A 23,627-nucleotide genomic window follows, 5' to 3' on the forward strand; every position below is an offset into this window, starting at 1 on the left:
CTGCATCGGACCCCTTTGGTGGAACCACTGTGGTCTCTGCATCCCTTCCAGATCTGCCAGTCTCAGCTAACCCCTCCTCCCACAAGGAGCCTTTCCCAACCCTCTGAAGCCAAAGTGATACCACTCTTTATTTGGACGAATTTTCTTTTTCTTTTTCTTCTTTTTTTTTTTTTTTTGTCTTTTCAGGGTCACACCCACTGCATATGGAGGTTCTCAGGCTAGAGGTCGAATTGGAGCTACAGCTGCCGGCCTATACCACAGCCACAGCAATGCAGGATCCGAGCTATATTGTGACCTACACCACAGCTCTTGGCAACACCGGATCTTTAACTCACTGAGCAAGGCCAGGGATGGAACCCAAGTAAGTCCTCATGGTACTAGTTGGGTTTGTTCATCGCTGAGCCACGACAGGAACTCCCAGACTAGTTTTCAAAAAAAAAAAAATTTTTTTTAAATCATCTACTTCCTCATACCATCCGTTATCTCTGTGTGAAGATATCTTTCTGGTTTCCATTTTAGACTGAAAGGTCTCAGAGGATGCGCACATTGTAAATTACTTAATTCTACCCGTAAGTAGGGGTCCAGTAAATATTATAGATTTTTTTTTATTAAATTGTTGAAAAATGGCAAAGGCAGCACTCACACCCCACCCCAACCATACCAGTATAAAAAGCCAGAGAAGGCGTTGGCAAATTCAAATCTCTTTAGCAACTTGGGTACCAGTCCTACTTAAAGTGAGAAATGGAGAACTGCGATTACAGAGCCCTGGTGGGTGGTGCACATGGCGGTGGCGTCGCCATTGACATTAGTCCAATGAGCATACATCAGGCCCTGTTTTTGAATAATGTCTCTTTGATTAATGCTGGGAATTTCCTTTCCAGGGATTCTTGCTATTCCCTCTTCTGGCTGTTTTTTGGTTTTGGTTGTTGTTGTTGTTGTTGTTGTTGTTTTGATTGAATAGACACTTACCCCAGATAACCAAATCAGCAGCAGGATGCGGAAAATACTTTGATCTCTGCCTCTGTGGGCTTGACAAACAGCTACAGTGTGTTTATGCAATCATAGGCAAAAGAAATACTGCATAGAGGTAGTCACTCTTTTTTTTTTTTTTGGTTTTACTATCAGTTATTTTCCTGACTTCCTTGACATGAAACATGACCCAGTAAGGAAAAGTCTTTTTTCTTGATCTGATGCAAAGCTGTTAGGAAAAAGGAGTGTGATATTCTTCCATTTGTTTTCTGACCACTTAATCTCATCTTCATATGACCTTTAAAAAAATCCTGTTGTTATGTTTCTTTTCACTTAACTGGATCCAAGCAATAATGATAAAGATAATTGGCGAAGAGGGCCCTAACCTCACACATAAGTGTGGCTGTCACTGTTTTGACTATTTTAATAAGTGGTTCCCAGTCTAACTTTCTCTCTACTTTTATATGATGTAAGAGGACATTCTGAATGGAATTTTAAATTATAATAGTTTAAATATAATATTTACCTATAATATTTTCCTTGGAAAAAGTAGACTCTAATAATGCCATTTTGTGTAATGCTTATATTTTCAGGAATATAACTCAAGAGGAACTAAAGCAAGGGATACACGATAATGTGTATATACATAAAAATACACATTAATACTACATAAATGAGAGTATAGTCATCCTTTTATAGATCAATAATTCAAATGGAAAATAATCATTTCTGTGGTCAAGGAAATTAGTTTTTGGAATAATACAGAAGTGTCTATTAACTATAAAGAGTTCAAAAAGGACTATAAAAAGATAAAGCCCTCAGTAGCTTAGCAACAACTATTGGTGTTCAAGCTAACCAGAAATATAAACTGCATGGGGAGCTGAGAGGAGAGGTAAGTCCACCATATAAAAGCAATTTTAAAACATTTTTGGAAGATTTCTTTTTAGATTCAAAAAAGAGAATATGAATTATTATGAATTATACACATTTAAAAAAACAATGATACAGGAAAGGTTTCCTTTAAAATAAGCTACACAAACTTTGTCTTCCTTCCTTAGTTTCTACACTATGGATGAGAAAGATGGCTATCTAGAACGGAAATAACATAACCAACAGTGTTTAAAAAAAAAAAAAAAAGGAGTTCCCGTCGTGGCTCAGTGGCAACAAATCTGACTAGGATCCATGAGGACACAAGTTCAATCCCTGGCCCCGCTCAGTGGGTTAAGGATGAGGCGTTGCCGTGAGCTGTGGTGTAGGTCACAGATTCAGCTCACATCTGGCATTGCTATGGCTGTGGCGTTGGCCAGCAGCTATAGCTCCAATTTGATCCCCTAGCCTGGGAACTTCCATGTGCCTGGGATGTGGCCCTAAAAATACACAAATACAAAAAAAAAAAAAAAAGTGTTCCTAGGGAGGATATCAAACCCAGCAATCACTGCGTTTGAATTAGACAATGCATCTTTGTTGGATCATCTCTACCAAATGGTGTAGATTAAATTAATCTTTTTTTTAAGGAATCTAAACGTACTTTTTCTTTAAGTACAGAAGAAAGTCAAAGGAAATACATTAAGAAATATGAAAAATTTTGTCATCCAAAGAGTACTACTCATTTAATAGCACCAGCACCTAATCGAAACCTCAAAATACCGAGGACTGGACTTTGGAAAAGGTACTTTCAAATGTAGCAGAATGGGGAACATCTGAACTATTTGGGGCAGGAAACTAAGATCTTACCAACAGTATCTCTCCTGAAGCATGGTAAATGAATCCGCACCCAAACCTCTCCTATTTCCTCCAGGATCTTGGGAACTTTTTTTTTTTTTTTACTTTTTATTTTTACAGCTCTGCCTTTGCAGCATATGGAAGCTCCCCAGGTTAAGGGTGAAATTGGAGCTGCAGCTGAGACCTACATCACAGCCACTGTAACACCAGATCTGGATCTGAGCAGCATCTGCAAACTACACTGCAGCTTGTGGCATTGCTGGGTCCTTAACACACTGATCGAGGCCAGGGATCAAACCACAACCTCACTGAGATGACACTGCTTCCTTAACCTGCTGAGCCACAGTGGGATCTCCAGGAACTTCTTTAAGACACCCTCATCTTCTCAGGACTAAGTGAAATGCAGTGAATTATATTTGAAAATTTTGCCAAATAAATGAATATATGGGAAAGGAGGAAAATTAGGAATTTGAGGGAAATCCTCATTTTTCAGACATCCAGACATCAGACCTTAAGAGAAATGATTTAGGAGTCCACCATTATTAATTTCTGCTTCTTTTGAACTTCATCTTTCTTATCTCCAGCATAGGAAAGGAAATTGATTAGATAAACTACTCTGTAGCAAAAATTGTAATCAATGAGCTTCGAAAGTGTTTTCCTCTTTTTTTTTTGAAAGTAAGTTTTCTCTCCTATGAGGATACTGTGACTACTAGGCAGAATTATTTATTCAGTGGTTCTGATGACTTTTTTTGTGACAGTATTCCAAAAATTGGTTTGTTGCCGGGGGGTGCCCACGGCATTCAGAAGTTCCCAGGCCAGGGATTGAACCTCCGACACAGCTGTAACCAGAACCACAGCATTGACGCACCAAGGTGCTTAACCCATTGAGCCACAAGGAAACTCCCCAAAATTGTTCTAACACTTCTCATAAACCTGCTAAACTTAAGGGGTGCTGGGATTCATGCGGTTCACTAACTCGTGGATCCATTTGTAACAATAATAAGCAAAATTGAATAAGTCCAAATAGTTCACATACACGGTTGACTAAAATTTAATAAGCTAAAGATTCCACCGATATAAGTAAGCATAAACACAGTTTACCCTATAGATCCCTTTTGTCCCTATCATAACCCAGTAAACTTTAAACAGGCAAAGATCACTCTAAAAGTCCTACACATAGTTCAATGTTCCCCATATTTCCTTATATCCCCTCCTGGAAATACAGAGTCTTCAAGAAAAGGAGTGGAGGGAGATGGTCCTTGGAATACACATTGAGACATAACTTTGAGGTTCACACTAGAAGAAAGCACAGATCAGTGAATTCAAAATTGAATATATGGCGTGCCCCCTTAGGCATGAGAACATTCATAAAAACAGATATTTAAAAGTAACTAACTGAGGGAAGAAAAACATGGCTAAAAGGGCTGGTAGCTGAGTGGGGGTGGGGATGGGGCGGGGGACAGAGTCAGGGAGACAAACAGGATGCCAGGAGGTGAGAAATAAGGGTGGGGAGTAGTGGCCAATCTCAAGAGGAACTAACAAGGTCTGTTGCTTATAGTTACCCAGAAAACTTGAAGAACAATAACACAAACAAATGTAGCTGAAAGAAACGTGAGGGAAGCTGGATCCTCCTGGCAAAGACCGCACAGCGCCCCTGTATTAAGGGTGCTTGAGGAGGCGAAGGCATCTGCCCCCCTCACCTCTCCATTCGCATCCAGCACAACTGCTGACACTTTTGTTTCCCGTTGAATCAACAGATCCTGGCGAAAGACCACAGGGAGAGGGTGAGTGGACCTTGTGCTCCAGGAAGTGTATTTCTATCTCTTGAGAAATAGGAACTTCGGCTCTAGGCAGTCCAGCGTGCTGGGCTTTCTGGGTTTGGGTTTGGTTTTTGTCTTTTAACTTTTTCTCTTTGGAGTGGCTTTTAAGGTAAATACATGCTATTTTGAAGAAGAATTTCAGTTCCAAGAACACACACAGGTCCAGCTCTTCAAGCAGCAGGTAAAAAGCCAAAGCATCAGGAGACGGTCGCCCCCTCTCCTGGGCCTCTCCTCCTAGGGCCCCTCCCTTGCCATCCTACCCCCGTCAAAACTCACAGGCATAGGACCACACCTCCGGGTCCAGGGTGCTTTCAAGGGGCCACCTTGTCAAACTGAGCTTCAGGCCCTACATTTAATTACAGGCAACGTGCACATTACTTTCTCAGCTTTTTTTTTTTTTAAATACACACTTCTTATTACAAAAGACATATGTGCTTACTAAAGAAAAAAAACACAGAACAGCACTGAAATGAAAAAAAAAAAAATCACCCTCATACTTATCACTTGGATTCAACATTATTATGATTTTAATATCACCTGCTGTTAGCAAATCTTTCTGAATTACAAGGGCAGTGAACAATTCTCTACTGTTCATAGTGATCCAAATATAGGCTTTTTTTTTTTTTTCTCCTAGACATATTAGCAAACTTCTAAAGCACTTGTGAGTGTAGACAGGCTTGCCAGGTTGGGAAGCAAAGAAATCAAAGCTGAAGTCTTCTTTCCCAGAAAAGTACCAGGAAAACTGGTGCAACTGGGCTCTTACACCGAGGGAGACATTTCATAGGTCACGCTTCAGGGTTTGGGTGCAAGCATGCAACACACTTGGAATGAGCAGAAAAAGGCAGGCGGCAGGGCCACTTCCCTAGAGTGTAATTCACACGCCATCTCTTTGCTGGCTTAGTTCCTGAAGCTGAGAGAGAGAGAGTAGAGGGAGAGATGGTATACATACACATACATGTATGTACATATATATTTGTGTTTCTCCCCATGGTACCAATACCCTAGCTGCTGCCTCCTGCTCTGCACTGTTGGAACTTTCTATGATCATTAATGTCATTGTGTTTAATTATATTATATAATTTCATTATATTTAATTATAATTACATGAGTTATATTTAATGTCATTTTATACACGGTCTTGCACCTCATTGGTTCAGAAACCTTCCATGGTTTCCCGATGTCCGCTGGGAAAAGCGGCAGCTCCTCGGCATTGCCTTTTCCCCCCAGCACGGCCTCAGCTGATGGTTCCTAGCCCGCCTTATGCCACTCCTGAGTGGTTCCAGCCCCCATTGGACCCTGGGCCCCAGGGACCTCTCCAGACTCCGAAATGCAGTGTGGAGCCCCCCTTCCTCCAGCAGGGACGTTCTAGAGCCTCCTCCGTGAAGATTTGGGGGGGATTTCCTGACCGATGTGATTTCTTTTGCAAACCTATAAGCTCCCTGAAGATAAGGCCCAAACCACCCAAGAATGCTCACAGTTTTTGAATGAATCGATTTATGTATTTTTCCTTTTAACTCCCATATCATGGCTTTTTTCTAAATTTTACTCATCATATTCTGCACTGTGTAATCATTAAGCAAGTATGTATGTTTTCTCAAATCCCTTGAATGCAGGGATGATATACAAATTTCTTGCACCCCTATACCCACCCCAAACCTATAGTAAATGTTCAGCCAATATTTACCAAACTAACTTAAATCCAGGATCTAAATGTCAATACATTTTCCATAATATAGAGGAGAGGGTTGGAAACAGAAAGTCAGTCTCATTCTAAAATAAGCTGAAAAATGGGAAGTAGTTTTTCTTACTTGGCAGGTCTCTGATTCTGACAGGAGAAAGCTAGTAGTCCCCAACTTAGAAATAAGCTCCATTCTACATCTTCATATGTGTAGATCACTGATTTGGAAATTACAATTAATTTCTCTTTGAAATAATATTTTAAATAATGCTTAAGATCCTGATATGTCCCCCAAAGTCAAATTGAACTCTTGATGAAGCAGAAATAGTATATTTGTAATAAAAAAGCAGAAAATAAAACTGACACATTTTACTAGTAAAATAACCAATAAAAACAACTAAATAAAAGTGATTGTTTTTAACTTGAATAATCATGATTCAAGGAAAGCAGATTTAACTATAGAAAAAGGAGGATAGGAGCTCCTGCTGTGGCTCAGTGGTTAAGAACACAACATAGTGTCCATGAGAATGTGGGTTTGATCCCTGGCCTTGCTCAGTGGATTATGGATCTGGCATTACTATGGCTGTGATGTAGGCTGGCAGCTACAGCTCCAATTTGACCCGTAGCTTGGGAACTTCCATATGCCACAGGTACAGCCCTAAAAGGAATAAAAAAAAAGGTTATGATGGACTATGATAATGTGAGAAAATAGAATGTATACATGTATGTATAACTGGGTCACCATGCTGTACAGCAGGGAAAAAATCATATTGGGGAAACAATAAAAAAAATTCTGATTTTTTCCTATTTAAGAAAAAAAAGAATAAAAAAGAAAAGAAAAAGACATAGAGGATATATCTAATTATTCTCTCCTGGTTGCTCTCATTCACCAGTCCCTTGGGAAATGAAGATGTGGCCTGAGGACCTAGGTCTTACTCCTGATTCCCAAGTCTGGCCACAATTCTGAGTAATTTCAGGATCCACTTGGAACCATGTTTAATACCCCCATTCATTCTGATACTCTGTCTCCTCATTTTCAGGGACATTCTCTTACACCTTCTAGTCTCCCACTACCACAGACACACTCTGAACCATGCAATCCCAGGGACTTCATCATCTTTAAATGTTAAACTCACATATCCCCACTCTCTGGCTACTCGCCTCCTAAACTTCAACACATCTGCTCTTTGACTCATTTGAAATGCCCAGTTCACCAATTCTTTGGCCAGATCTCTAGAGTCTCCTTCTGTTTTAGCTCTCCAACTTAGATTCCAAAATCCAACATTTCCGCTGTTTTGGGGGGGTTTTTTTTGTGGTTTTTTTTTTTCCTTTTCTGTTTGTTTGCTTTTTAGGGCAGCACTCATGGCATATGGAGGTTCCCAGGCTAGGGGTCGAATCGGAGCTACAGCTGCTGGTCTACACCAGAGCCACAGCAATGCCAGATCTGAGCCTCATCTGCAACCTACAGCACAGTTCACAGCAACACCAGATCCTCAACCCACTGAGCAAGGTCAGTGATCAAATCTGCAACCTCATGGTTCCTAGTCAGATTCATTTCCACTGAGCCACAATGGGAACTCCTCCACTGTTTTTCTACAACCATCCTTCAGTTGCACCAGTCTGCCAAACATAATCCAGGACAATTCCAATTATCCATGTTCACTAGAAATGCTGAGAGCTCCTGGGGTAGGTGTGCAGGACACACATCCAGTTTGATCTTTATTAAAACTCTTGGACACCTAATTTAACCTCAATATTTCCTGGCCATCCTAAATTGGATAGTTTGATGGATGAATGGCTGGATGGCTAGATGGATAATACAGGTGAAAACTTCTAGAGATGCTAAAGAGAATCTCTATATTCTTTGTAATGTCTCTTAGTCTAACATTTCTAATTTTACTTCAAAATATATGCCTTTGCAATTCTGAGAAAGAACAAATTTGAGGCACCACAATTCTTGGCTTTAAACTGTATAACAAAACTATAGTAATCAAAACAGTATGGTACTAGCATAAAAACAGACACATAAAACAATAGAACAGAACTGAGCACCCAGAAATAAATCCACACATATATAGTCAAGTAATATTTGACAAAGGAGTCAAGAATAAACAGTTGTGAAATGATAGTCTTTTTAATAAAAGTGATATTAGAAAAACTGGATCTCCACATGCAAAACAATAGACGGGACCCCTATCTTACACCACTCACAAAAGTTAACTCTAAATGGATTAAAGACTAAAGTTCCTGCCATGGCACAGTGCATTAAGAATCCAAATGTAGCAGCTCAGGTTGCTGCAGAGGCATGGGTTCAATCCCCAGCCTGGTCCAGTAGGTGAAAGGATCCAGCCTTGCCACGGCTGCAGCATAGGTCACAGCTGTGGCTTGGATTCAATCCCTGGTCCAGGAACTTTGTATGTCGTGGGTGTGGCCATAAAAATCAATGAGTGAATGAATGAATGAATGAATAAATAAATAAAGACAATGTAAAACGGGAAACATGTAAAACTACTAGAAGAAAACATAAGGCAAAAGCTCCTTGACATTGGTCTTGGCAATACTTTTTGGCTATGATACCAAAAATACAAGGAACAAAAGAAAACATTAAGTGGGATTACATCAAACTAAAAAGCTTCTGCACAGCAAAGGAAACAATCATCAAACTGAAAAAAGAACCTATGGAAGGGGAGAAACTATTTGCAAACCATCTATTTGATAAAGGGTTAATATTTAAACTATATAAAGAACTCATATAACTTAATAGCAAAAACCAAAAACAAACAAAAAGTAATTTTTAAAATGGGCAAAGTACTTAAATACACATTTTTCTAAAGAGAATATACAAATGGCCAACAAGTACATGAAAAGGCGCTCAACATCACTCATCATCAGGGAAATGCAAATCAAAACCACAATGAGCTATCATCTCACACCTGTTCTAAGGGCTATTAGCAAAGACAAAAAATAACAAGTGTTGGTGAGGAGTGGAGGAAAAGGGAACACTTGTGTGCTTCCGGGAAGAATGTAAATTGATACAGCTGCTGTGGAAAACAGGGTGAAGTTTCCTCAAGAAACTAAAAATAGGAAAACCAAATTCTCCAGCAATCTCATTTCTGAGTATTTATCCCAAGGAAATGAAATCATTATCTCAACAAGATATTGGTACTCCTGTATTCACTGCAGCAGTATTTATAATAAGCAAGATGTGGAAACAACCCAAGTGTCCATAATGAATGGGTAAAGAAAATGTCACACACACACACACACACACACAAACCAGAGGAACAATATTCGGCCATTAAAAAAGAAGGAAATCCTGCCTTTTGTAACAACACAGACAGACTCAAAGGGTGTTATGCTAAGTGAAATAGGTGTGACAGAGAAAGACAAATGCTGTATGATCTCACATGTAAAATCTCAAAAAGTCAGACTCATAGAAACAGTGGAATGGTGGGTGCCTGGAGCTGGGAAAGGGAGAAAATGAGGAGGTGTTAGCAAAGAATACAAACTTCCAGCTATAAGATGAACAAGGTCTGGGGATCTGATGCACAGCATGATGTATGTAATAAACAAATTGTACTGCATACTTGAAAATTGTTAAGAGAAGATATTATATGTTATCACCACCACCAAAAGCCGGCGGGGGGGGGAGTAATTATATGAGGGGATGGAGGTGTTAACTAACTTTATTGTGGTTACCAGTTTGCAATATATATGTGTGTGTGTGTGTGTGTGTGTGTGTGTGTATCTAATCACATTACACACCTTAAACTTAACATATGTTATAGATCAATAATAGCTCAATAGAGCTGGGAGAAAACAAAAGGAGGAAAAAAACCATATGGCTTGTTTTCCTTTAGGGTAGATGTGTCTGTGTTGCTCATGATCTCACAAGCCCATGACAATTTCTGCTTTCATAACAGTCCATCATCACATAAGGTAGAGAAGCTTTCCTGGGGAAAGAATGGAAAAGCTCTGAAAGAGCGTAGAAGAGGAAGAAAGAATCTCAAGAATATGAGTTTGTGTATCAGAAAGAGAGTGCCTGAGACTAACTCTGATAGAAGCCCTGAAAGACACAGTGGAGGTTTATAGTGGCCTGGGTCCACCAGGCTCTGAATCAGTTGCAACATAGGGTCATTGTTTCACTGTCATCTATTAATCAACAAATACTTCTGGAACACCTTATATTTGCCAGACACTGTTACAGGAGCTTGGGAAACAGGAGTGAAGACAACGGCCCTGCTCTCATGAAACCCATGATCTAAAGGGAGAGGGGAAAAAACAAAACAAAACAAAACAAGGACAACTAGACGCTGAATGCGTAAGGGAGGGAGAGTTTAGACCATGTAGGCAAAGAAATCATCCCTAAAGAGGTAATCTTTGAGCTGAAAACTAATGGTGAAGAAAGAGCCACCTGTATGAAAATCTGAAACCCTGCTTTCCCCTCATGATTATAAGATGGCTGCCACAGCTTTCAAGCATCACACCCTCATATAACTTCCCAAGAAGGTCTGGGGGTTTTTACCCTTGAAAGAGTTTCCTTTTAGCAGGAATAAATATATTTCCCATAAGCACCAGAACACTTCCTTTCATGTCTCACTGACCGAGAGTAGATCCAGGAGGGGTATCTTTCCCTGAGCACATGCTGCCCCAAACCTACACCTGATTGGCTTGCTGTTCTCAAAACACAAGAGTGAAGCAACTACTTCGGGATCAAGCTTCAGATATTTCATTGACCCAGGATTTATGGATTTATCCAGCACCTAAGCTTGTGCCAGGCACTGTACTAATGTTAAGAAAAAAAAAGAAGACCTAGACACCACTTGCACCATCTCCCTCTATTGCTTAAAAACTCTTTCAAAGGTACAGTTCTTGGCCATTTCCCACCCTGAATGACTTCTTCTCAATTCATAGCTCACATGTATTCATGTTGCAAACATTCACTGAACAACCTAGGCTATAGCAATATGATTTTGCTAAAAAGACAAGGTCCAGAGCCTCACAGAGTTTCTATTTCAGTGCCATAGAGAGCTAAACAGTCAATTACAAGAAAGAATAAAAAGTGTTAGAAGAGGTGACACCCGGGTCCCTTCAGAGAGCCAAGAAGGAGTACCTCCACTAGTCCAAAGGTGGGGTGAGGGATGGTGGCAAGAGAAGAGAAATTTTGTTGAAAATGTCAGTAAAATCAACATGTAAAGAGTTTAGGGACATGAGAGTGGAAATCAGGAGGGGGGGGGGCAGGCGGGGAGGCTAGTCCACCTACAGAAATGAGCATGTGTTAAGGGCCAGAGGTGGGGAGATGAGCTGGAGGAAAGCAAAAGAGAGAAAGAAGCACAGGTTGCTGGAGAGATGAGCGGGAAGGCGAAGAGGGAGAGATGGGTCTATAATGATGGGTGGAGGCCAGGTCAACGCGTGCACTTTATCCTGCAAGGAGCCATTGAAGGGTTGGACATGTTTAGGTCTGCATTTTAGAAAAAAGGCATGCCTATCCTTTGTTCCAACCCCTTACCCACACTTCAGCCACACTAGGAAGACATGGTGGCCAGAGGCTGGACCAGGGTAGTGGCCAAGGAGTGAGGATTGACTGAGGGAGGTCCAACATTCAGTGAGTGGCAGGGCTGTGACCAGCGAGGAGGGGGAGGAGTTCCGGACAACCTCTGGGGACTGGTAGGGTTCAGGCATCTGGAGGGATGGTGGTGTCCTTTACTGGGTGGATTCATTTTTGTACAAGTTATGTTTGAGCTGCCTCGCGCAGGGAACAGAACACAATGTGTTCATTAAGGAAAATTTTTGATGACTTTTCTCCTCCCTCCCGCATCTTTCATATTAGGATCACTCTCTCCTTATCTTGAGTCACTTTTTTCAGACAGATGTACTTCCCTCTTTGCCTTTGGGTCCACACTCACACGGGCAACATAAAAAACATGGTCTATGGGCTTCAGGTTTTCATTACTTTGTGTCCCCGGAGCAAAGACTATTTTTTGAAGCCCTACTATGAACCAGGCACTGAAATGCAAAAACATGTCCATCAGTCATCACTAAATTTTTCTTTTTTCATTTTTTGGCCACAGCAGTCATCACTAAATTTTTCTTTTTTCATTTTTTGGCCACAGCATACATATGTAATTCAAGTCTGGCCAGGGCTCGAATTGGAGCTACTGCTGCCTGCCTATGCCACAGTGCCATTGGATCAGAACTGCGTCTGCCAGATCCTTAACCCAATGAGCAAAGCCAGGGATTGAACCCAAATCCTCACAAATACAGCATTAGGTCCTTAACCCGCTGAGCCACAACAGAAGCTCCGCTAATATTTTTTTCCAGCTAATGCAAATCTAAGGCATGCAATCAGACATTTAACGACGTCAGTGATCAATGAATAGCAAATTAGTAAAGGACACAAATCCAACTTTTTCCCTTACACTTATCTTCTGCTGAAACAAACAAACGAAACCCTCATTCTTTTACATTTTAAACATTAATCTTATGGGACAGCATGATGGCATATGAAGGAACCAGTGTCAGTTCTGGGTGTTCTCCACGTGGGCTTTTAAGTATATGCACTTTTTACAATAAGCAATTTCACTTAGGTTAGTGAGGTTACCCATACTAATTTTATAATACTGTGTATCTGAATATACTGTATCTCTACGTTTTAAGTGGTACCATGCCTGGATGAAGCATCAAAGTGAGAATGGTGAACTTGAAGAGGCTTTAAAACATCTTGAAGCAATAACAAGCCACAGACTGCAGCAGGGGCGTTTTTAAACATTACACAGGACTAAAACAATTGAACCAATTTGTCCTTTGTTCTTTTTATTGCATTCTTACATTAAAACTGTTTAAAAAGAAACTCAAAAAGCATTGAATCTGGTACCAAGCTCTACAAAGTCCTCCCAGGAGTCCGGTGTGCACAGAAAGTGAGTTTCCGCCGCCGCCAGGCTCCAGTGAAGCCCCCCCCCCCCCCCACAGCCCGGCGCCACCCGCCCCGGGGACGCTTGTGCTCAGTCCCAGGGACGCGACACCAAAGGAAAGGCCGCCGCGCCAAGCCCTCAGCTCGCCCCGAGTTCTCCCTCCGGGCAGGAGGATCCGGACCCAAGTTTGCCAAGTTTTCCGACAGGCCCGGCTGAGCAAATGCCGCTGCGTCCGGCCGCCTTTTCGCTCCAGCTGCAGGCCCGGCCCGTGGGAAGTTTGTTCGCGGTGGGGTTGGGGGGGGGGTTATCCCGGCCTTCAAAGAAAAGTCCCGGTAGGCGGTGCACCACCAGCCGGGCCGCACCCCCGTGGGGAAGACAACACGGGGGCCTCCGAGCCCCAAGGCACAAAGAAAGCGCTCTAGAGGATGGCGAATGACCTTGGAAACGCGGGACCATTTTAGGGTTGCAGTCCCCCAGCTGCCCTCCCTTTCCGCTCCGCTCTTTCTCTCCCGACGCCGCCCCGGCCCACCCGCCGCTTCCCTAGCGGTGCCTTTTTCAGCTTTTTCTTTAAGAGAGTTGTGTGCGCTGGGCCCAGGAGGGGCCGCGCTGGCCGCGGGGCCCAGCCCTTCCCGCCGCGCCCGGGGCCGCCCTTCCCGCCGGAGCTGGCTGATTGATGGCCCCGGCCGGCCCGGGTCTCCCGCCTCGGCTCGCCCGCGAGCCCGCCTGTGTGTTTTGGAAGCGGCGCAGCGGGCTGCAGCCCTGTGACGCCCGGAGCGGCCAGTGCCGCCCTTCCTTCCCCCCGGGCTCGGGCGGCGGCGCGGCGGCGGGTCCAGGCCGGGCGGGGCCGCGGGCTCCGGGGCGGAGGGCGACGGGAGGGGGTGCGGGCGGGGACTCCCAGGCAGGGGCTCCGGGGCGGGGGGCGGGGGCCGCGCCGCGTACGCCCAGCCCCACGGCCGCGCCGCGCCTCGCGGGACAGGTTGGGCCGGCGGGGCGGCGCCCGGCTCCGGGGAATAATGAGTGTCTGTCAGGCCGTCCCCGGGTGACTGGGCGGGGCGGGGCGGAGGCGGCGCAGGAGGCGGGGGTGGCGGGGGAAGGGCGCAGGGCGGGGTGCGTGTTTGCGCGAGTGACTCCGCCGACCCCTCCGGCGGCTGCCTCCACCCAAGTGGGTGGGGACCCGCCCAGCCCGGGCGGCCGCGGCGGCTCCCTCTCCCCTCCCTGACCCTCCCACCCCGGGTCCCAGCCTCTACTTACCCCGCCAGCCCCGGGAGGCTCGCAGAGCGAGCGGCGCCGGCGTCATGTGACTGCCCGGAGTTGGTGCCAGGAGCCAGAGGGGAGCCAGGAGCGGAGCCGCGCGGAGCCGGGGCCCGAGCCGGAGCGCAGCGCGAGCGCCCGCCGAGCTGTGCCGCGCCCGCCGCACGCGCGCCAGTCCCCGTCCCGGTCCCCTGCGGCCGCCAGAGCCAACGCCGCCAGGACTGGAGCGCTGACACCACTGCATCCGCGGGGCTCCAGGGAGCCCGGGTCTGGGCCTTTATTTCTCGCCTGCAGCGCTCAGCACCGCGCCTCGAAAAGTAAGTGCCCTCTCCCTCACCTTTCCTTCTCGCCCCGACTCCCGCTGCCCCTGTTTTCGGCTCGTCTGGTTTCCTTTTTTTGGGGGGAGGAGGGCGCGGTGAATGGGCTGGGGGGTGCAGCGCGGAGGTGGGGGCTCCCGTGGGCTTGGGAAAGTGCAACAGCTCCTCGCAGCCGGGGGTGGGGTAGAGGAGGCGAGGCGGAGGGGCCCCCGGTGAAGCAGTGGAAAGTGTGGGATTGAGGAGAGCCACCGTGCGGATCGGCGGGTGCGGGGAGCGAGGCCGGTGGCGCCCGCCGCGACCCCGGATAGGGCGCGGGCGGGGGCTCACCTGTGTGGTCCCCCGACCGCCGCCCGCGCGCTCTCTCGCGATTCCCTCCTAAGCCCCAGAAATCTCAGTGCTCTCCGCGTGTGGCAACGTTGTTTGGAGAAAGGTAGCACAGAGGCCGCGCGCTCCTGCTCCTCCCCCTTCTCCCCCATCTGGTCCCCCCCCCCACCGCGCGCCCTCCCCCCTCCCCGCCCTCCGCCTGCGCCCCCCGCCGCCCCCCTCTGCCGACGGGGCGCGCTGCCGCTCACCAGCGGCGGGAGCAAACTTGGAGCAGGCCCTCTGGGAAGAAACTTGGGGCGATTGAGAGTGGAAGCAGCATCGCATTCTCGGTCCTGGAGCCCGGGAGCTGCCAGGGCGTCTGGATCCCCGGGGGCAGGAGAAAGAGCTGGCCAGGTTTGGAGAGACCTCCTCCGGGGCACGGAGAGAACCTGCCGCAGTGTCTGGAGCGAGGATTGCAGCGTGGCTGGTGGCGGAGAACGCCTTAGGCAACTGCCTGCAGCGTTAGGGACCCGATCCGGTGGGGACCGAGGGACGGACCTCTGGACCCGAACCTTTGGGACCTAGCCTTTCTCGGAAGGGCTTTCTTGGAGATGGCAGACAATACCTGGAATTGTCATAGCGACTTCTTTGGCAGATAAAAGGGAACACTCGATTCTGCTTTAAATTTTACAGCAGTATACAAAAATATTAGATAAAGAATATGCGCATGGGACTTTCATTTTTCTAAGTCAGGTTAAACGGAAACTGGTAATTGCTCACCTTCTTGTATTTCACTAAAATAAACATTTTACAAACTCAGAATACATCTTTCCATTAATGTCACCCAAGACACTAAATATATTGATTCTCACAAGAGTCTGGTATATGGAGAAAAGTATGGAGTGGTATTATGACTTCATTTTAATTTAGTATCTCTAATTATTAAGCAAAATTAAGTGGGGGCATAGGGTAGTTGTTCCTTACAGGTTATTCTACAGAACAATTTTGTGCTGTCCTTTTCTGAGTGCTTTATGTATGCATTTGTGGAGTATTTTTGTTGGGAAATCCATGAGTGATCCACCTAGCACAGGAGAAGGCTTGCTTTTAGGGAAAACCCAATCTGATAACATTAACAGCTCCAAAATTTTGTGAGTTCGTAGTATTTTTAAAACAAAGAGTGGTTGAAAGAGTTTTTTCCTGGCTTGAAGCATGGAGTATGGGAGTTGACCTTATTCTGTTAACAGAATCCTGAAATGAGATGTTTGATTAATTTAAGCTCCCTAGAGAAGCTGATATCTCAATTTCTACAGTCTGTGGGGTTAGCTGCAGAACTGTTAGAAGAAAACAGTCTAATGTACTGTGGGTGAGTTCAGTGAAGATAGTCTTCAAGAAGCATTCTGCTTGCATGAAGTCATGAGAGTGCAAGTATAAAAATCCTAAAGTGGGAATAACAAAGAAAAGTAGCTGCTTAGACCACAGAACCTTGTTACATGTAAAACATGGCAACATAGCTTTGGAGAAAGCTATTGTTTTTTTTCACTGCAAAGTTTCTAAATTAAAACCCAATCTTCTGGTTGCTATGGACACAGTGATGCCTTTTTTTTTTTCTTTTCTTTTTCTTTCTTTCTTTCTTTTTTTTTTTTAACCTGTAGTTAGTGTCTACATACAGATTCTTAAATCTCTTGCTAATGGAAACCTGAGTTCAGCAGTCCTGGCTAACGCAATAAAAGAGAAATAGTGGGAAAAGGACAATGAGTGGATTTTGCTACCTTAAAAATATCTAAAGGAAAGTAGACCTTTTAAGACGTCTTATAAATGTTGATAGTCTATTGTACAGATTGCATAATAATTTTGGATTAAATGAAATATCAGGAACAGAATCACATTCTCATAAGGTGGATTTCTGTAGACGTGTGTACATGGAGAACAGATGTGCAGGTGTCTGCACTTGAGGAAGATAGTGGAAATTTAGGGTGACTCTAGATGTTCCACACCTTTTGTCTTAGAATTTAGTTCTGTAGAGTTGGTCCCGCTTCAGTTGTGTGGGGTGACCCCAGTGTCATCTGAATTCTCAGCAGCAGTGTTCTCTCTTCATTTGCCTCCTGATGCTCTGAGGCTGAACAGTCGTCTTTACCCTAACCCAGAATTTCTCTCTGGTGGCTGAAGACCAGCCATTGGGATGGGGGAGAAAGAAAAGAGAAATTGGCAGGAGGCTGGTGTTAATTAGGAAGGTCTCTGCTGCTTGACTATGATAAAATCACATGTTCACTTATGTTTACTGTATGTGGAAGCTCCTATTTGTAAATAGGGCAGGTCCCCTGTATAAAGCTGGTGTGATTATTCACACCCATAGAACAAACACCTCCACCCCCCTGTTGTTGTCTTAAAAAACTCCAGCTGCTCATGAATATAGGGTCAGGGAGGGCCGGCTAAATGTTTCTCTGTGCTTTCTCTCCAGCACAGCCAGCAGAGCTGTTTCCTGTTCTTTGTTTCAAGGCTGGGGTTTGCGTCATACATTCCAAGTGGCATATGTGTGCTCTTTCCTGTTTCAGGCTGTTTTCTGGTAGATCAGTAGCCCAGACCAGGCCATGGTCCCTGCCCCTCAACTCCCTATCCCCACCCAGGGAGTTATCATGTCTCTACACACTTGTGATTGCTTAAGATGCCTGTGTTATGTCATAATGAGAAGTCAGTTAACCTTTTTACATACACCCTTTTTTTCCAGTGTGTTTATATGGGTGAATAAATACTTTTACCTCTTTAAGTTTATCATGGCCAACTTGTGATTTTAAGAAATGTGGGTGCATATTGGCTAGAAACCTAAAGGAGTTTGTTTTATTTGCATTTCGCTCTTGCTTTGAGGTGGATAGAGTATTGGTTTTGAGATAGGCATTTTGCCCTGAAGCTGTTAATTTTGGACAGGGTTACCACCTTACAGTTTAGAAGACCTAGCATTATCTGAAAGATGGGGCTCGCCCTTGCATTTCACACAGGACAGGCAAGGCGTAGGAGGCTTCATGGGATGGAGAGCTCAAGCAGTCTCTGCAATTTAGACTGACCAGAAAGTCTTGCTTATGTTTTAACGGAGAAATCTTGTATTAAAACAAAACAGAAGAGATACTGAGAGCTCTCCAGGATTATTTCTTCTTAAAAGACAAAGATTTAAAGGCCAGGATAAATTTTTTTTTTTTAAGGGCAAAGCTTTGACTACCCTACATCTGATTTCCAAGCTGGTTTAAGACAAAAAGCTCAAAAGAAAAGGAGAACTGGAATAAGGTTATTTAATGATAGTTTGGAAATGTTTACCCTTCTGTTTTGAAAACAGAAGGAGAATGCTCTTGTTTTTATTGTTTTATAATAACAGCTTTCTCATTGTCTCCCCCTCCCTCGTTTTTGATGTATTCTGTCAGTTGTGAGTTAGCACATTGCTGGGTTAACTCTTTAAAACCAACTTTGACACACTTTTTTTTTTTTTTTCCCCTCTTGGTTCTCCGGAAAGAAAGTTTTAAAGAAATGCTTGGAAAAGAAAACTTTGGGCAAGTTTCTTTTTTAAACTTCTTATTTTGGGATTTTCTCTAAAATCTAAAGGAATTATCTACTGTGTTTTCCGAATGGAATTAATTAAATGAGTTGCTGAGGTAGCACATCAGGCCCGTTCTTCCCCAAAGTGATAATAGTGCTTTGGTTCTCCCATCTCACCCCACCACATTTTTTCTTGATGGATAAAAAGGAAATACACAAGATGATATTAAGAAAGCTACTGGGGTCAAGTAATAGGATACTGACAACCTTCCATGAAGAAAAGAAGGGAATTTTGGAAACTTCTAATCACATTTTTCCTTTCTTCTTTAGAGGAAGCAAACTTGAAATACTAATAAGCTGCTTATAGGACAAGAGGTCTTTAAACCAAAATCATAAGTAACCCAAATCGAAGCAGTTTTGTTAATTTTTAGTTCCAAAGTTGTAAACAATTCAGTTAGATTGGGTAGCCTGTCTATTTGGCTTAACCCAAATCATTCTGTCCTCCCTATTTGTAGGAAGAGGGAGGTGCTTAATAGAGATGATTAAGACCGAATATATTTCTATCAGGAAGAATCCTACAAGCTTTTAAATGTAAGCTAAACAATTGGGAAGTTCTCCTGCGGTGCCTTGGGAAGGATCCCGCCTAGTCTGCAGGGGCTGGGTTGTTGCTGTGGTATGTGTTCAATCCCTGGCCCTGGAACTTCTGCATGCTGTGGGTGTGGCCAAAAAAAATTGGGGGAAAATGGTACCTGTCTTATAGTTACTATAATTTCCAAAAAAAAGAGCAGGTGCCAGAGGGTGGGGAGGGGGCAGATAATAGTTTCTTCTCTTAACCGGGTAAATCATCATTCCTCCTTCAATTCCATTTAATCTCCATCCCCCACCCCCTTTGTGTGTCCAAATCAATGTTTGTGCTATAAAATGAACAGCTTTCTTAGGTGGTGTTTCTTACTCTGTTTCATACCCAGTTGCGTTTAACAAAAATAAGTAAATACAAGCAGCCTCATCCCTAAAATGCCAGGAATCACATTATCCTGGAAATTGGGTTTCTTTCCAAAGTGCTTTAGTTACCAATGGTTCTAGCTTAAAAAAAGAAAAAAAAAAACTACCTGGAGACATAAAACAATCAATATTTGGTTTGCTAATATGTAATACTCCCGTCAGAATTCACGTTGGAGTAAGCTGGAAGGGAAGGGTTGCGATGGTGTTTAGCATTTTCATTTTCAACGCTGATCTGTCCCTTTCTTAGACCCCGTTTCTCATCTGAAGCAGTAAGGCCAGCGCTTGAGACAGGAAACCAGACAGCAGTCTGCCCTGATAAGGGAGAGCATTGTCTAAAGGAGGTAGCCCTGCTCCCCCCACCCCTTCCTTGAAATTTAGTGGTAATAAAAGAGACACAAGGCTGTAGACAGTTTTCTGAACCAGAATTAGGACTATATTCTCCCACAGCAATATATATATATGTATATATGTATTTTTAAGGATATGTGTGTGTGTGTATGTATCTGTCTCCTTTTAACTGACTCTGTGTTTTTTTCTGAAACGTTAACCACAGTTCAGTGGAACATTAAAAAGAATTATCAGTGTGTTTTATATCTACTGGTCAGAGTATTTAATAATAAGATTCTTTCTCTAGCAAAGCAGGTTCCTAGGGCTATTTGACACTCATGCAGGCTGAATACATTATTAGTTTTCCCATCCAATGGTTAAAGGGAGCTGGAGACCAACTGTCTTAAGTTCAGTGGCCCTTCAGCCCCTGCATTCCCTGTAACCCTGGGTCCGGCTCCTCCCCTCTTTCAGGAAGGGGATGCTTCCTGAGACAGCCCCCTTCCAGGAGGACCTCGAAGAGCCCAGATTAACCCAGCACACGCCCGAGATGGTTGCCAGTCTCTGCACGGCCTAGGGATCTCCAGGGATGGCCTGGAGCTGGTCTTAACCTGGATCTGTGGAATTTGGCCAGAACCAGAAGCCATCCAGTGGACACCGAGGTCGGTGCGTTCTACCCTGGAGAGTGACCTGTGCTCAGGTGTGGGGGGTTGTCTTCTTTGGCCCATACGCTCTTGTTCTCCTAGTTCCTGTTCTCGGAGTCTAATCACTGAAATCCACTCCTTTATCTGTTCTTGACGTTTACACCCATGGCACCTTGCAAAGCTTTGCACCCCCAAACCACTTTCATTAGCGTGTTCAAGTTCCTGTTCCCCCTAATTCTCCAAACAAAGGGCTTTTTATCCCCCAAGCCTCCCGAGGCAAGTTTTCCTATTTACTTGGCTTTTTAGGTTTTAGAAGATGACTTTCAGGCTGGCTTCAGATTCCTCGTGCGATACCTGGTGGACCGTCACTCTGGGCCCTTGCCCTTCGTGTTATCCTAGCATGTGAGAAGGGTAGCCTGACATCCATCTATTTATTCATCTCCCAAGTATTTATTGAGCACCTACTCATTAGAGCTAATCTCAGATTGCATACAGTCATTATTCTCAGTTATGCCACAGGATGGAGTAGGTCCAGAGTGATCTAATCTGAAAAGTCATTTTGAAATTGTAATTGTGCGCGGGAACCTCCCCATGGCACTGCCTCACGTGGGCCAGCGTGGCAGCGCCCACACCCCACACCCTTGTTGTCACCTGAGGAGTGACCCAGGTGTAAGATGATCCTACCCACAGTGGGCCCCCCAGCACAGTCTGAAGCAGAACAGAAAGAGCCCTGGGTCTGCAGTGGACACACTTCTGTTCTTGGCTGCAGCTCCAACCGGCTCTGCGAATTTGGGCAAGTCATTTCACCTCTGTTCCTCTGTTTCCTCATTTCTAAAATGGGGATGAGGACCTGACCCTTCCACCTTTGTACAGTTATTGTGAGGATTTCCGTATTTACTTGGGTAAAGCTGCCAATTTTTTTTCTGAGCGGTTTTATGGACCAATTGCAGGTGCATTGGCTAGGAAGAATAGTAGCCTAATTTGGGGCCTTCAGAATGTGTCTTTTGATGTTGCGTCCAAGCATGCACTCAGAGGGAGAGCAGGGGCCCGTGGGGAGGAGTTGTAAATACACTGCCCCTGGTTCCAGATCCCGGATGGACAGGCATATCTGCAGAAATCTGCATCCTACTCTGTGTGTTGTCCTCTGCCAGGGGAGGCAGTAGAGTGGCCGGCCAAGTCCACCCACCATCAGCCTTGAAGTCAGACAACTTAAGAGTTAGAACCCCAGCTCTACAGCTTTAACTACTGTGTGATCTTGGGCTGATTACTTTACCTCCCCGGTTTGGTGTTCTCCTCAGCGAAATGGGGAGGTGTAGTACCTTCCCACCTCATAGGCATGAAACGACAGAGTCCATGGAAAGAACAGTACCTGGAGATTGCCAGTCATGGAGGTGGTGATAACCAGTAGGAGAACTGTGACATCACTGAGTCCCTGGCTTTTCCTTGGTTGATAGGAGTAACCTTAAAAACACTCAAGGAGTTCCCTGGTGGCTCAGTGGGTTAAGGGCCCAGCATTCTCTCCACTGTGGCTCAGAGTCACCACTGTGGCATGAGTTCCATCCCTGGCCTGGGAACTTAACCATGCCACAGACATGGCCAAAACAACAACAGAAAACCAGGAGTTCCCTCTCTGTTGCAGTGGGTTAAGCATCTGACCCACAGTGGCTGGAGTGGCTGCAGAGCATCGGATTCTCGCTCCCCAGCCTGGCGCAGGATGTTAGAGGATCCAGCAATGCCATGGCTGCAGCATAGGTTACCATCTGGACCTGGGAGCACCTGAGGGCAGGGGTGCAGCCAGATTCAATCCCTGGCCCGGGAGCTTCCATATGCCCTGAGTGTTGCCATAAAAACATCCCCCAAAAGCCTAGTGTTTAGTTACACACACACTCACCCTCCTTGAAATTGCATCTTTTCTCTTGTCTCCCCCCCTCCCATTTTAGGTTTTAAAACAGAGTAGAGACCTTGTCACTAGACTTATTTAGAAGATCTCTCTGGGCGGGTAATAAAAAACTGAGGGTGATGGTGGTACGGTCTCTGGAGGACCCTGAACAGACAAGGTTCAGGTTGGAAGCAATACCTTTTTTTGAGGAAGTTTGGTTTGATGGGTTTCCTCTAGGTCAGACCCCCTCAGCCCTATGACTTCTTTAAGGGAGGTTTCAAGTGCATTCAGAGGGAAAGTGAAGTGACTGGCACTCCTGTGGGCTGGGTGCTGTCTCATTCGCTCCTTAGGCCTGATAAAAAAAAAATGTAGTGGAACGCCTGATCTTCTGGGGGGAGCAGGGAGGCACCCCTGTCCTCAGGTGCTCCCAATCCAGATGGTAGTTGGGGCAGAGCCTTTGGGAAGCTGCAAGGCCCAGCCTACCTAGGTAAGAAGGGGTGGCCTCGGCCTTGGATGGACCAGGAGCAATCAGCTGGCTGCACAGAGCAGGGAGGGCCTTGAGCTGGTCTTTGAAGAATTAGGAGGATTTAGATAAGCCGGAAGGGGATGGGCATTCCATGCTGGTTGCCCAGCATCAGGGCCGAAAATGAACAAAGGCCCTGGGGGGCGGGAAGGGGAACCAGGGGCAGCCGGCTGGAGGGCCCTGGTGGAGCAGGGGGCAGCAGAGGAAAGGGGGCGCCGCCGAGCATCGGTGCTGGAGCCCGCTCTGCAAGTCCCGGGGTTCCCCTGGGAGGAAGCTTTGGGAGCTTGGCAAAGACCAGCTGAGAAGAGGGCTTTGAGACCTGTAGGCTGCCCTGGGGGCGGGGGGTGGGGGGGGTGGGGGTGGTCAGGATGGCCTGGATGCTCCAGGGACCAGCAGGGGGGAGGTGCCAGTAACACAGCCCCAGGGCACCCAGGGCCTGGCCCAGGGCGGCACTAGTAGAAAGGCAGAGAAAAATTGGTGAGGAAGGCTTAAAAGGTGCCCTCTAGGTTTCCATGGTGAGTGGCCAGAAAGGCAAGTCGGGGGCGGGGCAGGTTTTGGGGGACAGGAGCGAGGAGGAGGATTTGGGTTTGGACACGTTGAATTCATTCTCTTACCAGCTGCGGTTCAAAGTGCTTTTTTGTTTGTTTACTTTTGAAGGGAGAGGGCGGTGTTAGCTCAGGGTTCCGTCCACATCCAGAGGCTCTGTGGCTCCGAGATAAACTTTTCATGGAGCATCCTCAGGAGCTGGAGGAAATACCCCCC

At 45.4% G+C, this 23,627-nt stretch overlaps 2 protein-coding genes across 2 annotated transcripts in view; one reads left to right on the plus strand and one right to left on the minus strand.

Moving 5' to 3' along the window:
* Positions 1-15,609, minus strand: part of LOC125137381 (potassium/sodium hyperpolarization-activated cyclic nucleotide-gated channel 4-like) — a 92,098-nt gene extending 76,489 nt beyond the window's left edge. The window contains 4 exon segments of the mRNA XM_047798094.1: positions 14,352-14,481; positions 14,483-15,043; positions 15,241-15,455; positions 15,597-15,609. Coding sequence (XP_047654050.1) covers positions 14,352-14,481; positions 14,483-15,043; positions 15,241-15,455; positions 15,597-15,609 — 919 coding nt within the window.
* The window catches only part of KLF3 (KLF transcription factor 3), a 35,953-nt gene continuing 26,855 nt past the window's right edge, over positions 14,530-23,627 (plus strand). The window contains exon 1 of the mRNA XM_047799162.1: positions 14,530-14,668. The gene's annotated coding sequence lies outside the window, so the exon portion shown is untranslated. The remainder of the gene's footprint in view (positions 14,669-23,627) is intronic.

Source organism: Phacochoerus africanus, chromosome 10, assembly GCF_016906955.1.
Source record: "Phacochoerus africanus isolate WHEZ1 chromosome 10, ROS_Pafr_v1, whole genome shotgun sequence".
NCBI classification, from domain to species: domain Eukaryota; kingdom Metazoa; phylum Chordata; class Mammalia; order Artiodactyla; family Suidae; genus Phacochoerus; species Phacochoerus africanus.